This window comes from Dermacentor albipictus, chromosome 1, assembly GCF_038994185.2.
Source record: "Dermacentor albipictus isolate Rhodes 1998 colony chromosome 1, USDA_Dalb.pri_finalv2, whole genome shotgun sequence".
Lineage (NCBI taxonomy): Eukaryota > Metazoa > Arthropoda > Arachnida > Ixodida > Ixodidae > Dermacentor > Dermacentor albipictus.
This window is the reverse complement of record NC_091821.1, coordinates 126,034,711-126,058,459: the sequence shown is the minus strand read 5'-3', so window position 1 is coordinate 126,058,459 and position 23,749 is coordinate 126,034,711. Positions and strand designations below refer to the sequence as shown.

The 23,749-nt window shown below is 43.2% G+C and overlaps 1 protein-coding gene across 8 annotated transcripts in view; it reads left to right on the top strand.

Annotated features, from left to right (window-relative positions):
- Positions 1–23,749, top strand: part of raskol (Ras GTPase-activating protein raskol) — a 249,508-nt gene that overhangs the window by 109,467 nt on the left and 116,292 nt on the right. For 6 of the 8 annotated variants that reach the window (XM_065451149.1, XM_065451146.1, XM_065451148.1 and 3 more), the window contains 4 exons: positions 6,389–6,501; positions 8,446–8,673; positions 14,463–14,776; positions 19,167–19,443. In XM_065451149.1, the coding sequence (XP_065307221.1) occupies positions 6,389–6,501; positions 8,446–8,673; positions 14,463–14,776; positions 19,167–19,443 (932 nt within the window). Of the gene's footprint in view, positions 1–331; positions 828–920; positions 1,662–6,388; positions 6,502–8,445; positions 8,674–14,462; positions 14,777–19,166; positions 19,444–23,749 lie in introns of those variants that run through there. The other 2 variants (XM_065451150.2, XM_065451152.2) reach the window with 2 other exon arrangements.

Sequence of the window (23,749 nt, the reverse complement as noted above, 5' to 3'; positions counted from 1 at the left end):
ACAACGTCATTGTAAGCAACAGGCTTATACATGCAGCAGGTGCTTTGACTTGGCATGTGCAATGTTCCTACTTCTTGCTTGATGCTACACTTTCATATAGTTCATGAAGATGTCCTCTGTTATATAAGCGAGTTTCATTGTGCTGTGCATGCGTATGGCTCTCTACTGCTGGAGTGGCTTACTGAATTAAGTGCTACCACCGTGATTAATAAGTGTAATCAGCAATGGAAAGCACGCTGCCGTTTGGCATTTCATGCACAGTAGTAGTGTTGCCCTGTTTGATTGTCATAACTGAAATGGCTTTCACTGGTCAATGATGTGGCTTTCTGCCAGGTATATTTTGCTCGCTGCATACTTCCTAGAGTGTCAGACGCCTAGAAGCGCCATCGCATCGGTCGGCATTTATGATACAAGCGCTGCATTTCTCGCTTCTCACGTTGGTAATTATCACCTTTTAATGCCGTTATCTTAGTGCCGCGCCACATTTCCCGCATACAGTAACGCTGAAAGTTGCAGCGGGCTGCCGCATTCGTACCTGTCTTGAAACTTTGCTTGCAGGAAATAAGAAACGAAGATAAGCGGACAAAAAGTTGCAAAACAAAAAGTAGGGCAGGCAACCAGGCGCACCACCCCGTTCTCATGCGCCTTCCTTCTCTCCTCTAAGCAAATATGGCGGCGTCTAGCATTGGAAAGTAGATGGAGGTCGCCTGGACCGTCTCGTCGGCAGCCGCAGCTGGTTTTCGCTCTAGGGCACTGGGAGTGTAAACGGGATCCCCGAATAACCACTCTGTTGATGGCGCTCGACTGCCTTGCCTCTCCTGAACAAGGTGAAAGCGTAACCCCAAGGCGGTTTTTTTAGAGGCGTAGTCGCTCACATCCGCTCGTCGTCTGCCAACGCTCTCGCGTTGCGTCTGGCGGTTTGCACAGTTCGCACGTGAACAAAAGCAGCGCTCGCTGCTTATGTTGTGACATCGCTGCGTGGCGAAATTAGCGAGTGGGCGAAATCTGACCGATTGTTATGACGCCGCGTTACGTAGGTTATCAGCGGATAAAGCAAGCGAGTGTCGGTTGGCGTTTTGTGTTTGTGTTATGTTTTGTTGTTTCCCCTTCGCCACGATCGCGAGCACGATGAGATTGCGCGACAAAGCCAACGAAGCGCGCTCGCTCGCTCATGACCTCCCTCGACCGACGCGCTCGGTCGGTCGCGCCGCGCCGTTTTCTCTTGCTTCTTTCCTCAAACCGAATATAGCCGCCGCCGCCTACACTGCTGGCATCCCGCTTTCGGAGCCAACGCATTGCCAACGCTTCTTTGGGAAGCCCTAGTGGGATGTAGAAAACTTCAAGGATTGTGCGCTTTAGGTGCGATCGTCGCGTAAAGACCGCTATGTGACGGTTCAGTTGAACAGAACAACACCCGCTAACCGATCTCGCAGCCACTGGATGGTTTCGTCTCTGCTACCCTCATCGCGCCAAGTGGTCTTCATCACGCAGGCATTTGAGCTTGTCGCTGCGGCGTAAAGTTACTTCTGATGGACGTAGCAAGGTCTTTGCGCCTGACTTCGCTGAGAAGAAGCTCGCGACTGCTCTAGCGTCTGCAATTAGTTACAGGACCAGACGTGTACAAATCATCGCCGTCGTTTCTGTACGCGTTAGATGAATGCGTGAGTGCATTATCGACTTTTGTTGGTTCAGTTTGCTGTCTGACGTTTAGTGTAATATGCAGCACTGCATTGTGGGTTTCGGACGCAGGCATCGAAATCTGTTTACTTACGGCACAGTTCTGTTTGCAGTCTTTTGCTTGTAGAATTTCTCTCATTTTCGCATTGCTGTTTTAATTCACGCCTTCTGACAAGTTTCGCGAACATTATTTAATGTGCGCAGCCCAGTCTCGTTGGGAGGCGTCGAGACCTGTTTGCCAATTGTTGTTGCTAATGTCATGTCGGGCGATGTTATGAATATTGCAATGGGTTGTTCAGCTGGAAAATCTTTGTTGCTGATAGGTTGCTCTACAACTCGTAAATTTGGAAAACATGTATGAAAGGACTTTCTACATGTTTTGTCAAATGTCGACAAAGCTTTGGCTTCTTGAAGTCTAAAGGCCGCTATATTGTGTGCCTCAACCTGCTTAGTTTTGCTAGGTCTGTGGTGCTATTCTCTAATCACTGTTGCGCGTTAATGTACAGTTATGTAACAAAATTAACCCATTTTGTATGACAAAAGGGTTGCCTTTGACCTATAGGTAAAAATTTTTAACCCATTCTAATTGTTGACTAAGTAAACCTTACAAGGTTTGGACAAATAAGTTCTGTGCTACTTATGAATGTTTAAGAAAGACATGCTGTGTCAGTTTTTTACATCTGGCAAAGGAATGCACTGAAAGTTCATTTAGCTTGGTGCTTTGCATGGCATTCCGCTCGTCTGTGTTTCTCGGAAAACTCATCACAGTTATGGTGCAGTGGAATAACCATACTGAGCATGTATAGTGACATCATTGAACACAAACTTTCTCTTGAGGGCAGCTTTCAAGTAAATGTTGCTAAGTACAGGCAGCTGCCTATTAACATTAAACAATGTTATTGCATTGCTCCTTATGCACTACTAAAGAGGGCTGAATAGTTTTTGTAACCTCTGCTGATGCCTAGTGCTTAATTTTGTGATCTTATAGAAACCACTTAAGAAGCTTTACTTCTTATAAAGCAAGATAATATTTTGCCTAAAGACCATGGGAAATACTTGTAGACTCTGAAAACAAGAGGTGTGTGGGTTGAAACGTGTGCTGGTGTCACAAGGTGCATTTTATATTGCCATCGATCCCGATTGGGATCTAATATCTCAACAGCAATTGGCTTCCTTCTGCAGCTTGTGCAATGAAGCCAATCACGATCGATAAATTTGATTCTAATCAAGCTTGATAATGATAGAAAATGTGCCATGTGACACCCATATTATTGTACCTTTATACTATGCTGAATTCTTGTCGGTCATAAGGATATAGTGTTTTTATTTTAAAAATATGTAATATTAAGATGCGTCCATTTTTTACGGCTTCTTCAGTCTTTCTCACATTATATATTTCGAATATCCCTTTTTTTCGCCTTGTTGATCACTCTTTACAGTTCTGCGAATTCTATCTTATCTCTTGTGTTGGACGCTTTCATTCTTTGCTGTTTCTTTATTAGGTCCTTTGTTACTTGGGAGAGCTTGCCTACTTGTTGCTTTGGTGCCTTGCCTCCCACTTCAGTTGCTGCCTCTGAAGCCAGCTTAGTTACGGTTTCATTCATTAGCTCTATGTCATCATCCCTCTGTTCTGAGGCTGCATATTTGTTTGCAAGTACCAGCCTGAATTTGTCTACTTTTACCCTTACTGCCTCGAGGTTGGCCTGTTTCTTCTCGACCAATTTTACTCTTTCTCTCTTCAAATTGAGGTGAATCCTGGCCTTCACTAACCTATGATCACTGCACTTTACCTATCACTTCTACATCCTGCAGTATGCTGGGATCAGCAGAAAGTATGAAGTCAATTTCATTTCGTGTTTCACCATTAGGGCTTTTCCAGGTCCACTTTCTGTTGCTACGCTTCCTGAAAAATGTGTTCCATATTCGAAGCTAATTCCTTTCAGCGAATTATTTTCTCAGCGAATTATATTTCTCCTGTAGCGTTCCTAGAATTGACGCCATAGTTGCCAATTGCTTGTTCACCAGCCTGCTTTCCTGCCACTTTTGCATTGAAGTTGCCCATTACTACAGTATACTGAGTTTGCATTTTTCTCTGCATTTTTCTCATTGCTAATTCAACATCTTCACAAAACTGATCTATTTCCTCATCATCGTGACTGGATGTTGGAGCGTAGGCTTGTACTACCTTTAATCTATACCTCTTATTAAGTTTGATTACGACTACAGCTACCCTCTCATTAATGCTGTAGAATTTGTCAATGTTGCCCGCTGTGTCCTTATGAATTAGGAATCCTACCCCCCGTAAGGCTTCTTATCTGGGAGACCTCTATAGCAGAGGACATGTCCATTATTCAGCAATGTGTAAGCATCACCAGTTCTTCTAATCTCACTAAGGCCGATGATATCCCAAACAATGTCTGATAGCTCCTCAAAGAGTCCTGCTAAGCTAGCCTCACTCGAGAGGGTTTGGTGTTAAACGTTGCAAGGGCCAGTTTCCATTGGTGCCCTGTCCGGACCCAGAAATTCTTAGCACCCTCTGCTGCGTTACAGGTCTGACTGCCGCCTTGGTCAGGTCCTTCGTGGCTGGGGACTGAGGGCCAGGGGTAATTTTAGAAATCATGAGATAGGAAGTGGCCGAATACTGCACCAGGGAGGCCAATTCCTGTGCTCGTGAGGGAGTATCTTTGTTGAAGCTAAGTGGGCCTTCCTAATTTGATTGTACCTGGATTAGTATAGCCCCACTCGCTCTCCGTACCTTTTGCTGGTGTCGGGCATCACTCCAAGCTTGCAGATGTAGTGCACTGGAGGAGGTGAAATTCAAGCTCAGCATTGTCAGATTAAAAAAAAAAAAAAAAACATTGTCAAGGAGTACAGACAACTTTGTAAACATCTTGGAAAATATCTGCAGAGATTCCACAGCTACCTTAATTCTACACAAGAAAAGTAGGAAGATAACTATAAAGAAAGAAGTCAGACAAGGAGAGACAAAATCTCTCCAATGCTATTCACTGCGTGGTTGGAAGAAGTATTCAAGCTATTAAATGGGAAGGCTTAGGAGTAAGGATCAACAGCGAATATCTCGGCAACCTTCGGTTTGCAGATGACATTGTTCCATTCAGCAGCAATGCAGACAAGTTACAACGAATGATTGAGAACCTTAACAGACTGAGTGTAAGAGTGGGGTTGAAGATTAACATGCAGAATACAAAGATAATGATCAATAGCCGGGCAAGGGAACAAGAGTTCAGGATCACCAGTCAGCCTCAGAGTCTGTGAAGGAGTATGTTTGCCTAGGTCAAATAATCACAAGAAACCTTGATCATGAGAAAAAAAATTAATAGAAGAATAAAAATGGGTTGGATTGCATATGGCAAATATTGTCGGCTCCTGACTGGAAACTTACCATTATCATTTAAAAGGAAGGTGTACAATCGGTGCATTTTACCGGTGCTGACATTGGGGCAGAGACTTGGAGACTGACAAAGAAGCTTGAGAACAAGTTAAGGGCTGCGCAAAGAGTGATGGAATGAAGATTGCTAGGCATAACGTTAAGAGACGGAAAGAGAGCTGTTTGGATCGGAGAGCAGGCGGGTATAGACGATATTCTAATTTATATCAAGATAGAAAATGGACCTGTGCAGGTCATGTAATGCACCGGTTAGATAACCGTTGGACCATTAAGGTTACAGAATGTGTACCAAAAGAAGGGAAACACAATCGAGGTTGACAGAAGACTAGGTAGGGCGTTGAAATTAGGAAATTCGCGGGTGCTAGTTGGAATCGGTTGGCGCAGGACAGGGGTAATTGGAGATCGCGGGGAGGGGCCTTCATCCTGCAGTGGACATATAATAGGATGATGATGATGATGATGATGAAAAGATGCAAATGTGGACAATTAGTTTTGTTGATATCCTTGTCACTATTCTAAAATCGATCTTGGACCAGTGTTGTGACCTGCTATTGTGTTTTAATGAACATCATGAAAGAGTTTGTACTTGCCCTGAGTTCTGATGTACATGTTGGCAGGGTATTTTGAACTCTTAATATGTTAGCATTGTCCCACGAACTCTGAATACTTTTGAGAGGAGGCATAGGAGTTTCTTAGTGGCTCTTCCACTACTGTTGAAGTTATTTATTTATTTAGTTTTAAAATTTTAAACCTACTGTTAATATAAATGTGTGCATCCATAGCAAAAAATATTTATACCACGTGCTTTTAGACAAAAAAAGTATTGGAGGCTGTTGTTTCAGGCGTCGCCAGCATTCACAGACGTGTTTTACTTCCAGGAGGGAAGTGCAGTTGTAGAATTTCCTTTACTTGAGATATCTCTTTTTTACCCGTTGATATGTGCACACCCTTTTTTTTTTCTTTACAGATTTCATTTCTAGTGCCTGCAAATGTTGGCAGCATGTCAGTTTTTCAGCTCTGTTTTAGGGCCGTCTTTTGAGCTGCTCACGGGTTTTGGTTATAAAAGAGCCCTGAAAATAAAAGAAATGTTTCCACATAGCCTCAGTGCATACCCCATAATTGAGAGGTGTACTGCATAGTCCTCATCCACAAAGTGCAGTCTAATATAGCTTGATTCCTGGTGCCACGCTTAGGCTGTGAGGAATATCAAGCTCTTGTATTTTTAGTGAGCAGCTGCACTGTACTGCATGTTCTGTCCGTTGCTGCTGTGGCTTATGTGTGCTCCTGCGGATGACTCTGCAGAGGCAGCCCAGGAGCGTGGCAGTGACGAGCTTCGGCAGGGGGGCAGTGCCACTAGCACCCCCATCTTGGGGGGGCGGGTGCCTGATGCTACTGCCACGCCATCACGAATTGTGGTGAGGAACCCTCCTCTGATTTTGAAACTGTAATCTACATGGGTGTTGCATGTCTGCCCAAAATGCATGTCGGAGCGTAGCTGGTTGTGTTGAGCCTTTTGTTTCCTGGCATTGGGGTCGTGTTTAGATAGTCGTTCTTGCTTTTCAATGTAATCCCGAAAAAGTTGTTTTCTTATTATTATTCATCTTTGTAAAGTGGGATGCTGTGCTGAAGACATGGCAAGAAATAAAGAAATGGAGTGTTTTACTCCTCAGCCTCATTTTGATGCCTTTTCTTTGGTCCTGTTTTATTTTCAAGATGACTAAGCACCAGTCAGCATCTGCACACAGCATGCTTCTTTGGTATACAAGTGATTTTGGTGTCATACCATGGCACACTTTACAGTACCGTAATTCTGTTTATTTGTCTTATGGAGCATACTGTGCATTATCACTACATCAGAAGGTGGGTAATAAGATGAAGGTGTATACTTTTAGGTTGCTGTGATATTCGCCGTCGATCCTTGCTCCTAAGCCTTCCCAGTTCAAGCTATTAAACTGGGAAGGCTTAGGAGTAAAGATCAACAGCGAATATCTCGGCAACCTTCAGTTTGCGGATGACATTGTTCTATTCAGCAACACCGGAGACGAGTTACAGCAAATGATTGAGTACCTTAACAGAGTGAGGTTGAACATTAATATGCAGAAGACAAAGATAAGGATGAATAGCCGGGCAAGGGAACAAGAGTTCAGGATCGCCAGTCAGCCTTTAGAGTCTGTGAAGGAGTACATTTACCTAGGTCAATTAATCACAGGGAATCCTGATCATGAGATGGAAATTCATAGAGAATACAAATGGGTTGGATTGCATACGGCAGACACTGTCAGCTCCTGACTGGAAGCTTACTATTATCATTGAAAAGGAAGGTGTACAATCAGTGCATTTTACTGGTGCTGACATACGGGGCAAAGACTTGAAGACTGGCAAAGAAGCTTGAGAACAAGTTAAGGACCGTGCAAAGAGCGATGGAACTAAGAATGCTAGGCATAACGTTAAGAAACAGAAAGAGAGCGGTTTGGATCGGAGAGCAAACAGGTTTAGCCGATATTTTAATTGACATTAAGAGAAAAAAAATGGAACTGGACAGGTCATGTAATATGCAGGTTATGTTATTGTGGGTTATGACCATTAGGGTTACAGAATGGGTACCAAGTGAAGGGAAGCGCTGTCGAGGACGGCAGAAGGCTAGGTGGGGTGATGAAATTAAGAAATTCGCGGGTGCTAGTTGGAATCGGTTGGCACAGGACAGGTGTAATTGGAGATCGCAGGGAGAGGCCTTCGTCCTGCAGTGGACATAAAAGAGGCTGATGATGATGATGATGATGTGCTTTTAGTATGTGCAGTGACATGGTGGCACTGGTGTCTGTTGGATCTAGTAAGTGACCATTTGCCTTCCTGATGCACTTTCTGAAGCTACATGCAATGCTAAGAAAAACCCATCAAAGCCATACGTATAACAAGTAGAAAGTTTGCCATATATTGAGAATTTTAAGTGTAGACTGTCTATCAGTGTGAAAATTGATAACTATTATTAATTAATGCCATAATCATGTGCTGGTTGCAGTGAACCTTTTGAGAAAATAAGGAGCTGTCATGAAATGGTGTTCAGAATGGTTTGACATTGAAAAATTGGTCATGGCTGTGTTTCACAGCTTCTAAAATTTGCCTTTTCCTTTTTTTTTACATCTTTACTTTGTAAGCACACTTTGCATTATGCAACCCATCTCGGCCTTGGTGATAATGGGGATGGTTTCTGTGTGAACTGCATCGATGGTTCATTGTATGAAAATGTGCTTCAAGCTTAAAATAGTGACACCAGAACTTGCCTTGAATTGAGGCCTTCACAGAGTGAGATATTCTTGAAAAGTGACCTCTCTCCTTGGGGGTGGTTTCTCGGGTTGCAGAGCTTCTTCTCAAAGCGATCTTTGAAGCAGAATCCCTTGAAGCGAACCAAGAGCGTCAGCAAGCTGGAGCGGGCGCGGCGAGCTGAAGCGCCTACACCGCGGCTTCGTGGCTCGCGCTCACACGAGTCACTGCTGCAGTCACCTGGGGGCCCCTGGGGCCTGGAGGGGGCCAGACTGGGTCCTCTGCATCCAAGCCTCCGAAACCACCCCGCTCAGGGACAGGCCTGGGTAAGGTTTCTCCATTTGTGGCAAATGGTTAAGGCCTATTTCCAGGCTTGTTTAGCTGCACACATAGGTCTAGTGAGTTCATTGTTCAATTATGTCTAAATGTAAGGCCATGACTATTTATGCATCCTCAATTTATGTTGTAATGGTAAAAAAAACTTGACCCTTGTGCCACTAAACACAAAATTCATCACCATCAATAATAAAATTGTCCTTATGTTCATGGTCACTTATTAGTGCATATGTATATGTTATGCTCAAGAAGTTTTTTAATGAGCGCTTGCAGAAGTGAAACTGCTGCTACACTTGCTCCAAACTTCTACAAAGGGCACATCTTGCTGCATGCTGCAACAAAAGTATCATTTTGGCAATAATTTCTCCATGTCTGTTTCAAAGACACCTGCTGAAGGTCTGATGGCTACGATTCTGCAAACGAAACCTGGGCTACCGCTTTTGTGGCTTTGTAGCGTATGTGAGGTGGCGCATTAGTAATTCCTGTTATGATGCCGTCTCTGCAGCTTTAATCATGAGAGCAACAAAGTGGGGTGCATTGTCACCTGCCTCACAAACGTGGTGATTCCACTAAACCAGTAACTGCTCAGAGCAGTAAAGGCCACCTGCAAGTAGAAACAACAGCGACTAGAAGCAGAAACATCAGTAGTGAGTGCAAAAGAGGAATGAAACTAAGGTGACTTAATGTACCTGGGAATAAAGGCAAATGCAGGGAACCTACAAGATGTAATAAAATCATCAAGAAAGATGCTGAGAAATGCTAAAGTATAGTTCCCAAAAGGATGTAGGCAAAATGTTTCTCCCAACATCCAGACCATTGAGACACTGTTGAGGAGGGGTCAGAACCAGAAAAGGCTCTCGAAAGCACTTGTAAGCCTGGAGTCCCACCAGAATAAGCCATATACTAAGTAATCTTGCAACTTGCAAGCAAGTTGAGGTTCCAGTTACCATACATAATCTCTTATTTTGCTATTGCCACTGTCTTGTGAGCACCTTACCACATGTTGCATTTTATAATGTTGTTATTCACCACATTGAGTCTTTAATTAAACTTTTATAATTCCTTCTAAATGTAAGTTTGCTTTGTATTTATGTCTAAATAGCCTTCTAGAAATAAAGAGTTACAGAACTTGCATTATATTGCTTTGCGTTATATTGTTTTTGTGTCATTTATATATCCTAAATGCCCTACTACAAGAGCTGCTGCAAGAAATCTTTTGGTTGTTCCAAAATTGTCATTGTTCTTCCAAAACTGTACTCTTGGCTTTAGGTGATACAGTAGTGAATAGAATTATTTAGGCCAACTTGGATTCTTTTATGTGCACTGAAATAAAGCACACAGACATTTTTGAAGTCCATCCCCTTTGGAGTACAGCCACCAAGACTAAATTTGGCCCCGTTACTTGTTGCAGGATGAAGAGTTCATCTCAAGTAAATAATTTCAATTACTGTCAAGTCATGGCTATAATACAAGGTGTTCTTTTTGTCTGTCACTCTCTCTTTCCTTTCGTTTCTATTTCTTTTTTTTTCATGGATATTAGCACATCATATTGGTGTCTCATTATATTGGGTTACCTTAAAGCAGGGTACCCAGCTTTTATCTGAGGGGGAAGAGGGGAGGTCTGTTAGTAAGGGGAGGGGCTGATGATAATGATAAGATAGAATAGAAATAGAAAGTTCCAAGTGAAAGACTGCTGTTTATTTTTATTGTTGGTAAACAGCTCTCAAGCACGTGCCAAAAATTTCAGTAATAGTCAGGTCTCCAACAGTGCAGCTATATGCCCCATTTGTAGCAATTTTTTAATGGCTGCTTAATGCATAATTCAGGAAAGACCTTTCATGTTGAATGTTCAGTGTGTCTAGCAACTGGGAAAACCGGGAATTTTCAGGGATTTTGAATAGTCTGAAAATACTCACGGAAACTCAGGGAATTTCTGCTTCTGTCAGGGAAAATTAGCTCTAAATTTATTGAAAAGGAACGAAAGTCACGCTAATGCTCGCCCGAGTAAGAGAGTAATCGTAACGAATCGACTTTGACGCCGTGTCGTCAATTAGAGGAGTTAGCAGTGTACAGTTGACGCCTGATTTTTGGGATATGCCCGATAATTCGGATGGCTTTGCGGCACCGCCACAGACCCCATAAAGTCAATGTATAAGAATGTCTAAAATTTCGGACGCAAGAATTCTTCGCCATCCGATTTTCTGAACGTTTTGCTGTGACCGCAGGTCCGAAACGGCATTAATCAAAGCCTCTTCGATTATCTCGTTGCCTTGAACCGGCGCTCACGCATGGCAACGCTAGGCCTAGCTGCTTCGACGCTCGCTGTTAAGCTTCTGGGTTTTCGGTGCTGTGTTTTTATTAAATCAATTCGCCACTGTCAGCAATGGCGCCGACTCTGCCTTTGTAATCCTCGCGATTGACTTTGAAGCTCAGAAAGCACGGCGCGTTGCATAATGCCGGTTCCCAAAAGTCAACTTCGCCTCAATACAGCAATGTTATGCGGTGAAGCATACACGCAGTATTGCGGTGAAGCTTAACAAGCGTGTGAAGGGGCAATTGTCACGGGATGCACTATGTATTCCTTAATTGTACACGCGTGCACTCGCCGTCTCCTGTCACAGTACGAGCACCAATCTGCCTAATAAGTGTACTGGCAGGCCTTCAGAACTATTTCGGACGTGCCTGTGGCGATTTGAGCCCTGAAGGGCAGTAAAAGACATGCATTCATTTTTTCGGACTGCCCGCATTTTAGGAGGTTTTCGTGGCCCCTAGGGAGTCCAAAAATATAGACATTGATTGTACAACAGACCAAGAGGATGCTTCAAATGGTCTGTGGGGCGAACGCGTGGCGGAAGGAGGATGAGAACACAAAGAACAGACGCACTGAGGAATGAACAGAAAGGGAGGTGTGCTGCCACTTCTTTGAAGGAGCTTCAGCTCAAAAAACAAAGTGTTGGCTGACGCCTAGGTGCAGGTTACCCTCATCTTAACCAAATTAAACTCTTTAAAGCAGTGAAATGCAACACTGAGGCGTTGTGCGCGAGCTGAGAGTATGTCAGGACAGTTGAGGTTGACTTTCCAGCTACTGAGAGATAATCTCACATGTGGCAAAGTTCGGGCCTCATACCAATGAGCCTGCTCATTGGTAGCTCATATACGAAAATGTTTGCTTCTGTATGCATCTCATTTTATTCGTATTTGTATATATTCGACTCAATTTGCAATGGGCTTTACCATTTTTTTCGAAGATATTTTATTCACTGTGCATTTTACTAACCCGTCCCTTCTGTTTTTTTTTTTTTTGAATAAAATAAACACTACTCCTATGTATTCAAGCTGGATTAAGTCTTTTTTTTTTTTTTAACATGCATGTCAACCCGTCTTGACATAAAACAAAGTTCTGTGTCACTCATGAATTTTGCAAAGGTATTCAGGAAAAACTTGGAAAACTCAGGAAATTGGAAATATCAACTTGGTAGACACTGTGATGTTGTTACAATGGCCGACTGCAGCCTCACTGCTTTTATGGCTCTAACATGGATAGATACGTCCTGCGCTTACTTGCCCATTAAGCAGAATAAAGATGTGATTGTTTATTGCAAAGAGCAGGGATCTTCAGCAGAGCAACATCATGCGAGGAGCTCGAGCGCATCGCTAAACCTTGTTATCGCTGTCAATGCTTCGCCTTCATGAAACTGCTACTTTTTTACAAATGTGTATAATTCTTTTTTTGATGTTTACAGCATAAAGTGTACTCAACACTTTAAATAAAATGCCTTGCTGAAATGTTTTAACCCAGCCTTTGTGTTGTTCAGCCGTTTCATATGAGGTTCATGTTTTATCTGTGGGAAAAAGCTTTTCTTGCAGCGTTTCATTGTCACTGCACTTTCATTGTATTGTCTTTGGATACATCATCTAAGCAATGGCATTCTTAAGGCATCTACTACAGCGAGTTCCTGTCATGGGCCCAGGGAGCGCCTGGTCATGCAGGCCCGGGCTTGGAGCTATGGGCTCAGGCCAGTCGTCTAATGGTGGGCCTGGGCTGAAAAATTTGGCCCGTGCAGTGCTAGTTGGTCACAATTCATACAAAGCTCCCCACTACGGTGTTCCTCGTAATCAGGTCGTGGTTTTGGCATGTAAAACCCCAGAATTTAATTATTTTAAGAAACCTCCTTTCTTACAACAACCACAAATAATAATTTTTGTACAGCCAGACACATAAGCTGGTGCACACACATGGCCAAGTGAGCCAGTGTGGCGCAGTGCTTCTTGCAGATGCCGTTTGAGACCTGCCAGGGTGGCTTAGCCCCTATGGTGTTGCGCTGTTAAGCACAAGGTCATGGGATCAAATCCAGGCTGTGGGGGCCACATTTTGAGGGGGGTGACATGCAAAAGCGACCGTGTCTCATGCATTGGGGGCATGTTAAAAATCCCCTGGTGGTCACAATTAATCTGCAGTCCCTCACTACAGCATGCCTTATAATCAAATTGGGGTTTTGGCGCCTAAAACCCCAGCATTCAGTTCAATTCAATGCTGTTTGAGTGAACAGTCAGGGTCAGTGAGAAGACTCAAGATCGCCAACGAAGTTCCCTTGTTTGTACTACATGGGAGCACTGGAGAAAAGATTGTAATTGTCTCTACAAAAGATTGTGGTTGTCTCTACAAAAGATTGACCGGAGGGTCAGGACATCCAGACATACACCCTGGATCTGCCCCTATTAAAGGGTACCTCCCAGTGGTAAAGGGAGGGTAAATTTATGCTGTATCCATAGATCCATTTCCACAGAGCCACACTTCATTCATGATGGTAGTTGTCACATGGTAAGCTTTCCTTGCAATGGGAAGGGGGGTTTCTTTGTTGGTTAATACCCCTTTGGGGTATAAGTGTTCTCCCTCCTTACATGCTTGAAAACTCGCAGCGTCCGTGGTTTGTGTAGATAAATTTTGTGCTGCTGTAAATCTTGGACGCCTTGGCTGGCCTCGCTTAGTGCCTGCAGCCGTCATCAGATTGTGGCCACACATTACAAAGAAAAAGTATAAAAATATACAGATATTCGTCGTGAGAAAAAAATGTTTAGTAATTTTGTCAGAAGGCGGAGCATTGATGGCAATAGCAAGGAAACAACTACATGAAGTAAGGTTCATAGTTTTATTGGCGTCCTGCGCACTCAAGCAAATTGTACAAATCTCGAGGTTACACGACTGCTAACACTTGATGCACAGGAACAGAATGCGCATCAAGGCCCCAACCATCTCAGCTCGGCCTTTGCATTTGTCACAGATTACCTACAAGATACGGCCTGAAAATTGCTAATTGTATTGGCTCTGTATGGTATGCAGGCTATTACAGTAATTAAAATATGAAAAATATGCTGAGGTGTGCAGGAGGGTGGAGGGGCACATGGAACAATACTGCATATAATTTCACGTGCTATCATGCTGAATATGAGTTGCAACAAGGTGCCCATAGTCCAAGAAGCTTCAAGACTGCATAGCAACACTGCCATATAAAAAATACTGGTATTTTGATCACAAATTTTTTATATGTCCGTGCCTCCACGTAGTTTTGAACCCTTTGGACCTTGGGCACCATTTTGCAACTTGTATAGAGTGTGATATAATAGCACATACTTTGCACTTGCTATGTTTCTTTAAAACATCATTGTTGTTTTGGGAGATGCCACATATATCCTCCATGATTAATGCATTTTCGCATGGCTGCAATGTCAGCCATGTTGGCCATGTGTTTTGTTGAGCCTGTTTTTGTCGCTTCTGCAGGGCCCTGCCCCGCGGGGTGCAGGTGAACATTGGTTCGAGTTGGCACCTCGTGGTGGTCCGGCGTGTGTGTATGCCTGCCGGTCTCGGCAGCAGTGCCTGCACTGGTTAGCACGGCTGCGACAGGCTGCTCAGCCACAGCGGGATGCCATCCGCCGCACTGAAAATGCTCTTCGGCTTTGGGTGCTCGAGGCCAAGGGCCTGGCACCAAAGAAGCGATATTTCTGTGAGCTGCGTTTAGATGGCACACTATACGCTCGCACCTCAGCCAAGCTGAAGTCCCAGCTGTGCTTCTGGGGGGAGCACTTCGAGTTCAGGTGAGTGCTTCATGACTTTGAGGGCAAAAGCTAGTTGATGGAAGCAGGTCCTTTGGATGCCAGCTAATGCAGTTCTTTTATGAGCAAGAGTGCTGTGTCATCACGCTGGCAATATTGTTGTATTGTATATAATTTCGTTGATATATGTATTTTTATTGTACATTTATGTGGCCATATGCAGAGTTTTACATGTCTAATTAATAATTTCATGTTTGTTTAAGGCACTTAATTGTTCAAGCTTTCTTGGAGGCTAACACAGAATTTTCATCTTCTCAACTCCAGGTTGTCATACAGTTTCTTTTCCTCCAGAGGACGACTCCAAAGGAGGTCTCTGACAGTATGAGTGAAACAAGTGCTCATCCTACTCCACCGTTAAAAAGTGATGCACTCGATTTCGGCGGGTTGAATTTAAAATTGAACACATAGCAAGGTCTGGGAGGACCTTGCTACAGGTGGGGAACAACTTGCTGCAGGTGGGGAACAATCCCACAACCTTTGCATGGGAAAAGTGGATGGGGAAACGGCGCCGTGGTAGCTCAACTGGTAGAGCATCGCACACGAAATGTGAAGGTTGTGGGATTGTCCCCCACATGCAGCAAGTTGTTTTTTGATCCAGTTTAATTTCCATTAATTTATCGTCCCTTTATTTAATTTCTTAAGCACTAGTAATTTCCCCTAGTAATTTCCCTTAGTTTCGCAGGGAAACCATCCATTGGGATAGTAAATTAGTAGACGTCTATATGAAGTAAGGATAGTAGCATTATCGGCCATATAAGCTTGTAAACATACGCTTACTAACTAAATTTACAAGCATGGTGTCATGCAGACACTCACTGTAGTGAGGAAGCGTATCAGCAGCAGTGAGCGAATGTACCTTCATGCTATCTCACTTCAACGCGAACTAAGCGGCGAAAACACACCGCACACGAAGCTATCAGCACTCGCGCTCAGTGTTTTTCCGAGCGTGAAAGAAGCCCGCAAATACACGCAAAATTGCCACGCAACAAGCCGCTCAAGGCACTTTGCGTGTATTCGTAAGCTTCTTTCATGCTCAGAAAAACACTTTTATGTAGCACATACTAATAGAAAGCTATATTGGGAGTTTTTCATGTTGCTCAATTTTCTCATCGACATTTTTCATCTAATTATAATACTTGAGCAGTTGATTAATTATGATTAATTATGTAATTAGGTGTAATGAAAAAATTATTGAGTATCTCCAAATGATGGCAAACATTACTTTAGTTCTGTCCAGCTACGTGGCATTTGCATATTTTAAAGGTTTGGCTAAAGTTACGTGGGACTCCCTGTATAGTTCGATCGTAGCGCGACTGATGTTTTCGGCTTTACAGGAAAGCATGCACTGTGCCACCGCTCGACGCACTCTTCCATATTCTAGTATGCTATAGTTACGAAGCGTGCTTCTACTAAGCACTTCGTGTTGGTTTATTCTGTTTCATCGTGGTTTCGAACTGCGCTACCATATTCCATTATTTCACCAAAATTCAGATTGGCCTGCATGCAGGTTGGTCTTACAATAACCCACCTGCCGTAAAGTTGGGATAGCCCTTTTGTATTCTGTAGAAAAACTAGAAAACAAAACATTTTATGCAATAAATAAAAGATTTCCGCAAAACTCAACTATTCAGTACTTCAGAATGTCACTAATTCATCAGTTTCAAAGGAGAAAAATACTTGATTCTATTCAACTGAAGTTCTATAGATAACAAAAAAAATATTTTTCAGACCTTCATATATGAGAACTCAGCTGTAATCAGTGATGGCATACTAGTTACTGTTCCCTTTAATAAGAGTAGACCATACTATATACAATTGACTCATTACAGCGGATCCTGATAGTCCGACAAAATATGTCTGTTTTATCCAAAGTCCGTAATATCGGAGACACCTCACTTCCGAAACTTTCGTTGCAATGTCTAACAACTTTATTGCAGGGTGAGTGAAGAACGTCCAAAAAAAAAAAACAGAGAAGTCGCAGTTTCACCCGGAAGGTGAAGCATCGATTGCAATAGCAAGTTAAGCAAGATAAGCGCGCTACCAGCAGCGAGAGATTTGACCTTTGTGCTGTCTCTCACTTCAACATGAACTAAACGCCGAAAGCACAGCGCAGGTGAAGCTACCGGCACTGGGCGCACTTTGTCCACATCGCCGATCGTTTTGAAGATACGGCGCCCGCGCAGGCACACACTTTTTCCACATTGCAGATTGCTTTCAAGATATGGTGGCTGCACAGTATGTAGCCAGCGGAGTATAACCCACTCTCTTTTGCCTAGCCCCTCCCCCCCCTCGTGCCTCACACACGAAAGGAGATGGTGCGTTTCCGCCCCACCTTCCTCCCTTGCGCACGCGATATTGAGTTCCATTCGTCGGCTGACCCTCGCAAGTCAGTTGTCAGCCCGTGTCGACTCGGCCAAAGTCAGTTTTATATGCCCTGTAGTGAAAAAAATTGCTGCTGATTTCGTTCGCTGTAACCGATGGTCCATTGCAGTGCGGTCCGTTAAAAGCAAACTTTGTTCCATTAATAAAATAGGTAGAAGAAATAAAATGCTAAAATATGGTCCGTTATATCCGAAAGTCTGTTACGCGGGTCCGTTGTAACAAGCATAGACTGTATCTTAATTTCTGTGTACTTTAGTTACTGATATGCCTTTTATGCAGTGCTATATGCAATGCTAGAAGACTTCCAAGCATGGGCAGCACCATATTTTCTTGCTCAAAATTTGTAAGCATTAAGTTTTGTGAAAAAGTTTCTGATATTTGATTTCGTTACGGTTTCCCGTCTCTGTTTTTAAACATTACACTATAGGAAAACAACAAAATCTATCTCAGCTTGCTCATAATTCACATGCCAAAACTTCCCACTAAAATAGCCCTGTTGAAGAAGGTGCAGATCCAGGTCAAATTTGAGGAGCACAAATGTAAGCTTGCCAAAGCCGCAAAAACATCAATGGGCATCTGGTATTGATTGGGCCCTACCAGCTCCGCGTGCCTTGGCATCTCGTGTTGCCACAATTCACTCAACGCTTCGTATTACATCAGGTAGATGTCAACTACATTTGAGTCTGCCAAATTTTTTGGGCTTTGGATGATACGTTTTTCTGTTGTACATTTTTGTCTCTTTTTTTCTTCTCTCGTATGTATGACTAGGTTCTATTGTGCCAGATAGGTGCTCAGTAACAACGGTTTCTGTAAGGCATTTCATCTATACTGGTCTGACAAGTAACATGCTGAAGTTAGATGACTTGTCTTTGGAAAGCTGTGAACCATATGTGGGCTAATTAAGATCTCTAATGGTCTGACAAATAGCCAGCTATGTGAAAAAAAAGTTCATCTGGCTGCTTTAGGCAGGTGCAGCTGTTAGGTAATTTTTCTCTATTGGGATTTTCATAAACGTATGACTGGTAAGGCTGAGCTTTTGCCCAGCGTTACTTTTCTCACATTTTTTTTTTCCATAACATGTGCTACGTTCTACTGTGCTAGATAAGTAACCAGTCAAAACTGTTTCTGTAAGGCATTTCATCTATACTGGTCTGACAAGTAACATGCTGAAGTTTGATGACTTGTCTTTGGAAAACTGTGAACCATATCTGGGTGAATTAACATCTCTAATGGTCTGACAAATAGTCAGCTACATGCCAAAAAAAAGAATGCATCTGGTTATTTTAGGCAAATGCAGGTGTTGGGTAATTTTTCTCTATCAGATAGTTCATAAACGTCTGACTAGTAGTAATACTGTTTTTTTTTTTTTTGCCCAAAACAACCAGGTACATGCTTAAGTATGATTGAAATTGCAGATTGAACCGTTAAGGGCCCCGTGTTGCAAAAAATTCTGACTTGGTTTCGCAAAAAATTATTCCGAGCCACAATCACGCAGGCCCTCTGCGTGGTGCCGAGGTGTTACTGAACTAATTGAACTCCTCAAAGTAAAATGCGTCAGAAAAGTTGTAAAGTACGACCTAAACGCAACCTACAGACATGATAGTGTCAGAGTTTAATATGAATATACCAGATAATATAATTCTGTTACACGGAAGCCAGACATGAAGAGTGGAACAGCCTGCTCAGTTTCTTGCAGCAGCACCATCGCGCTCGCCTCCGCGTATCTGTAAGAAAGCTGCGGTTGCCGGGAAGCGTGACAAGCAGTCAGGGATCTTTGAATGCTATTGCATTCATGCTTAAAGGCGAAGCTTAAGCATCCTCCAAATTTTTTTATTGCCAAGTCAGTCTAAAAGAGAGATTTCTCACAAAATAAGGGTTTATACTTTTACACTTAACGCCAAGTTCAGCTTTTCTTTGTGTCCTCATTTACAGTCTCAAATGGGGGCTCATGTCATCAGTAGTAACAAACATGCCACATGCTCTGCCACAGCCACCTGCCTGCCGTGAACACCCTGACGGTAACCTTGTTTCGAGAGGCTGACAGGCGCAAGCGACGTGACAAGAGCGTGGCTCTGGGAATGGTGACTGTTCCCCTTGTGCCTGCTCGTGCACACCATGTAACCGAAAAGTGGTACCCTTTGGTGCCTGAGCTAAAAGGGCCACCCACCCCCGGGACAAAGGAGACAACGCCTCCCTCAGTGCGGCTCAAGTGGCGCTACCAGTCACTGGAAGTGCAGCCTTTGGCTTCCTATCAGCCTTTCCTTCAGGTACCACGCACGTCCCACTTCTGCTTGTGGTTGTGACATTCTGAAAGCACATAGTTCTGTAGAAATGAGGTGACCTAGCATTTACTGAAAATTTATGCTGCATTGCATTCACACAAGCACACTGTGCCCTTAAACCTTCCCCAGTGTGCTGTTACAAAGTAAACTTACAAGCGAATGTCTTGCCCAAAAGATGTAAGAGAGTGCATTACATAAATACTTATTTTTCATCACCTATAACCTGGGTTGTGCGAGTATCAGTTTTTTGGTTCAAAGTGAATTTGAATTGAATACTTCAAATAGTTGTCAGATTTCTATAAAACCTTGACACAACAACCAGACATTGACAAATAAAAAGAAAGGGCATTGCAAAAATGTCAGCAGTTTCATCTCAGTGTAACTTCTTCATATCTAATAATTCACCATATGCACTTTTGTTGTATCAATATTTGACTGTATTGTTGGCTGCCACCATAAAAGTGCAGTACTTCCTCCAGTGACATTAGAAGTGTAATGGCCTGTGTGAACAGTCATCATGTTTACAGTAAAGAGCTGTCATGTGGGAGAATATCTTTGTTAATCAATAAAATACTATGAGCTGAGCAATTTTCCTGGCCATGTTGCTTTCTTGACACCAAATTTTCACTGATAAATACTCACAAACTTTGGACTCCTTGTCTAACAAGTACCATATTTACTCGAATATAATGAGGCCATAATTTTAATATGAGGGTTGGCTTTCCAGTCATACAAAGTAAAAAATAACACTGAGAATGTAACGAAAAATGAATGAAAAAAGAAATGGTACCTTTATTCAAAGAATCACAATGCAGGAACAAGTTCTTTTCACCCATCATCGTTGTCTAAGGAAGAGAAGAGAGAGAGCTTTCCTTGGGCAGTATTCTCAGGCGATCCTTTTCGAAGGTAGTTTCGTTTTCGCAAAATTTCGCGTAGCTCTACGTTGAACACATCCCCAACAAGTGTTTCTGGTGCTGTGCTAAGCTCGCTACCTTCGCACAGTGCCAAGGGCACTGTCGGTGTTTGGTGCCGGGATGAGCAGAGTCTCGCAAAAGCAAAGCTATCTCTGAAATTAAGCGCCCAAATATCAAGTCATTTTCTATGCCGTTGAGCTCATTTGAAATTAAGCACTTCTTAAAAGACTGTGCAACCATTTCATTCGGGGGCAGCACCAGGCCATTCCTTACGAGGTCAAAGCCCTTCTTAATGGCCTTTCATTTGAAGAGGGTCTCCCACTGGCCCCGCCATCCACGAATCATTGACTCATTGCCGTCGAGCCGCCAAGCTGCAACAGTTTCCCAGCTCCTCAGCCGTCAAAATTGCTCATCTGTCAAAGCGGGTGTCGTATCAAATGCACTGCTTTGCCTTAACAGCGCAAATGAACTAAGTCGAAGCGTGAAAGACCACAAAGTACTGCAACACCTTAACTGTAACACCATTAGCAAGCCATCTACTCAAGCACAGTGAAAATGGCATCAATTTGAACAGAAAAACCACAGTGCAAAAAAAACAACTAATATTTACTCCAGTCAACTTGTCTATATATATATATATATATATATATATATATATATATATATATATATATATATATATATATATATATATATATATATATTGGATTGAGATGTAAAGCTACAGGTTGCCAACATAATGCTAAATACTGTGGTATTTAGAATACTTGTTTTAAAATGGTCAATTTTACTATTATTCAAATTTAATGCAAGGGTCGTATTCAAGCAACGAAAATCATGAAACAAAATTCTCGTTACAATCGAATAAATAGGGTACTATGCACGAGGGTGTTTGTTGCATAGCAGGACTCCAAGAGCATGTGTAAATGGTGTTCAGTTGCAAGCAAGTTTGCATCATACACTGGGCTCTCTCTGTCAGTGGCTCTGCCAAAGCTATAACAATTTTTATTGTATTGATGCATTAGCATTAGGAGTGTCAAAAGGAAAAAACAGTGTATGTGTGGGAAGTCGTTCCCATGGTAGAGGTAGAGAGAGGATAGGAGAACTTAGAAGAGCATGCATGTGTATGTGTATATAAAGTCAAAGTCCAATTTTCTTGACTCCCTAGAGGCCATGAAAGCGTCCAAAAAATAGCCAGTCTGAGAAAATGAATGTATACCTTTTACTGTGCTACAGGGCTCAAATCGCCACACACGCGTCTGAAAAAACTCTGAAGGGCTGCCAGTGCACTTAGGCATACAAGTGCTACTACTGTGTCAGGAGAAGGTGGATGCACGCAAGTATAATTAAGGAATATATACTGTGTCCTGTGACAGTTGCCCCTTCCCACTCTTATCCTTCACCGCAATACAGTGAACTCTCATTAAGACGAACTCAGTTAAGCCGAATTCTCTTATATAATGAACCACAGGGGAACGTTTGTTCGGTTTTCTGTAGACTTACTGGGGGCAAAAAAAAATCTGCTTAAGATGAACTGCTTCAGACGTGCTCTTCGGTTAAGACGAACATTCGGAGTGACCACCAACTGCCACCAATCCTGCAGGCTAGGTTGCCTCGATGGGCCATGCCCGGGGGCACACGCATGGAGGCACCCTACTGGAGGCCTGCAGTGTACATCGCCCGTGAACAGAGGGGAAAACAAGAGAAGGAAGCAAAAAGAGATAGGGACGTTTAACTTCGTGAATGCGGGTGAGATGGAAGCATATGGGTGCTATAGCGCACACGAAGCTATCGGCCCTCGGTGCGCCTGGACCGTCCACATCGCAGATCGTATTCAAGGCATGTCTCGCGTGGCCGTGCCATACGCAGCAGCCGCCGGAGTAGAACGTCTCTTTCATTTGCGTACTAACTAAATTGACAAGCATGATGTCAGCATGCACAGGCGAACATTAACACATCACGCTCATTGACCACAGCTGCTCGCTATCGGAACGCTGGCGTGAGGCATTGTGGCAGCAGCAGCGAGTGAAGTGACCTTCATGCTGTTTATCGCTTCAACACAAACTCAGCAACGAGAACGCAACGTGCGCAAAGCTACCAGCCATTGACTTACCTAGAATGTGCCCCCAAAGCAGATCGCTTTCAAGATTAAGCCCATGCGACCGCGCATGCGGCCAAAGTAGACTACCTCTCTCCCTTCTCTCCCCGGTACCATTCGTGCGACGGAAGGCGGCGCACTTCCCCGCCCCCATTTCCTCCTTCACGCACTCTGAGCCGCCATTGTTGGCTCACCGTCACGTGGTTTCACTCGCGTGCACAACGTACAGCAGACGATGTTATCACGAGACGAACCCGGTACATCCGTATCATAAACAAAACCTGTAGCAACTGCCAGAGGAGGTCAACCCAGTGCACCTTTGCCTACCTTCCTCCTCTATGACGCTCTGCCTTGCTTCTCCTTCCCCACTTCGCTCAACGTCACCTGGACTTTCCTCTAGGTTGCATTGCTTTACTGCGCACTCAGCGCACTCCTTCATACTTACGCTAGCTCTATAGCCTGCACTGATGACCTGTGAGGCGGCATATGCCTGCTTGAACTCCCTAGTGAACTTTTTTCCAGCAGCTTGAAAGCACAGAAGGATTTTTAAGGTCATTAGGTAGGATGACATAGTTTGTGGCTGCTTGCCAATTTGCACAGGAGTGTGAAACATCCATCACGGACTGGATGAAGCCAAGCAAGAGTGCCATTTGAAGGGAGTCTTCTATTAAATTCAGCTTAATAAGTGTTTTTTATGACCTTTTTCCCCTGTTGTAAGTCTACTTCTTTTACCATTTTGAAGTAAGATATTTAGATACACCTTGTCATGTTGTCAATTATTCTTCTCATATGATGGAACAAATTTCATAGTCCCTTCAAGTTCGTCTTATATTCTTGTGACACAGGCACTCGAGAGTCTTTTGAGCAAAAAGACTTCTCCCGAAACAGTTTTGCTCACAGACAAACAACAGGGAGTGATCTCTTTTTCAGAAACGATCTTTTCTTAAAGCGGAGTTCATCTATTTCTTTTCATTTCATTTCATTTATTGCACCTTCAAGGCCCGAAGGCGTTACAGAAGGGAGTGGCACTAAATACAGAGCATGTGCAGATAACAGGGTATAATAATAACAAGAAAAAAATTAGAAAGTGCGGATTATAAAAGTATTCTTCAATAGTAGTTCTAAAAACAGATGTATCGGTTATGTTAACAATTGAGGCCGGCAGATGATTCCATTCATTTACGGCTGAAAAGGCTCATTGTAACAAATTATTTTGTGTCTCACAGAATGTGTTGTAAATCCAGTAAAGCTCATTTTCTTCTGCACCCTCGTGAGCAGG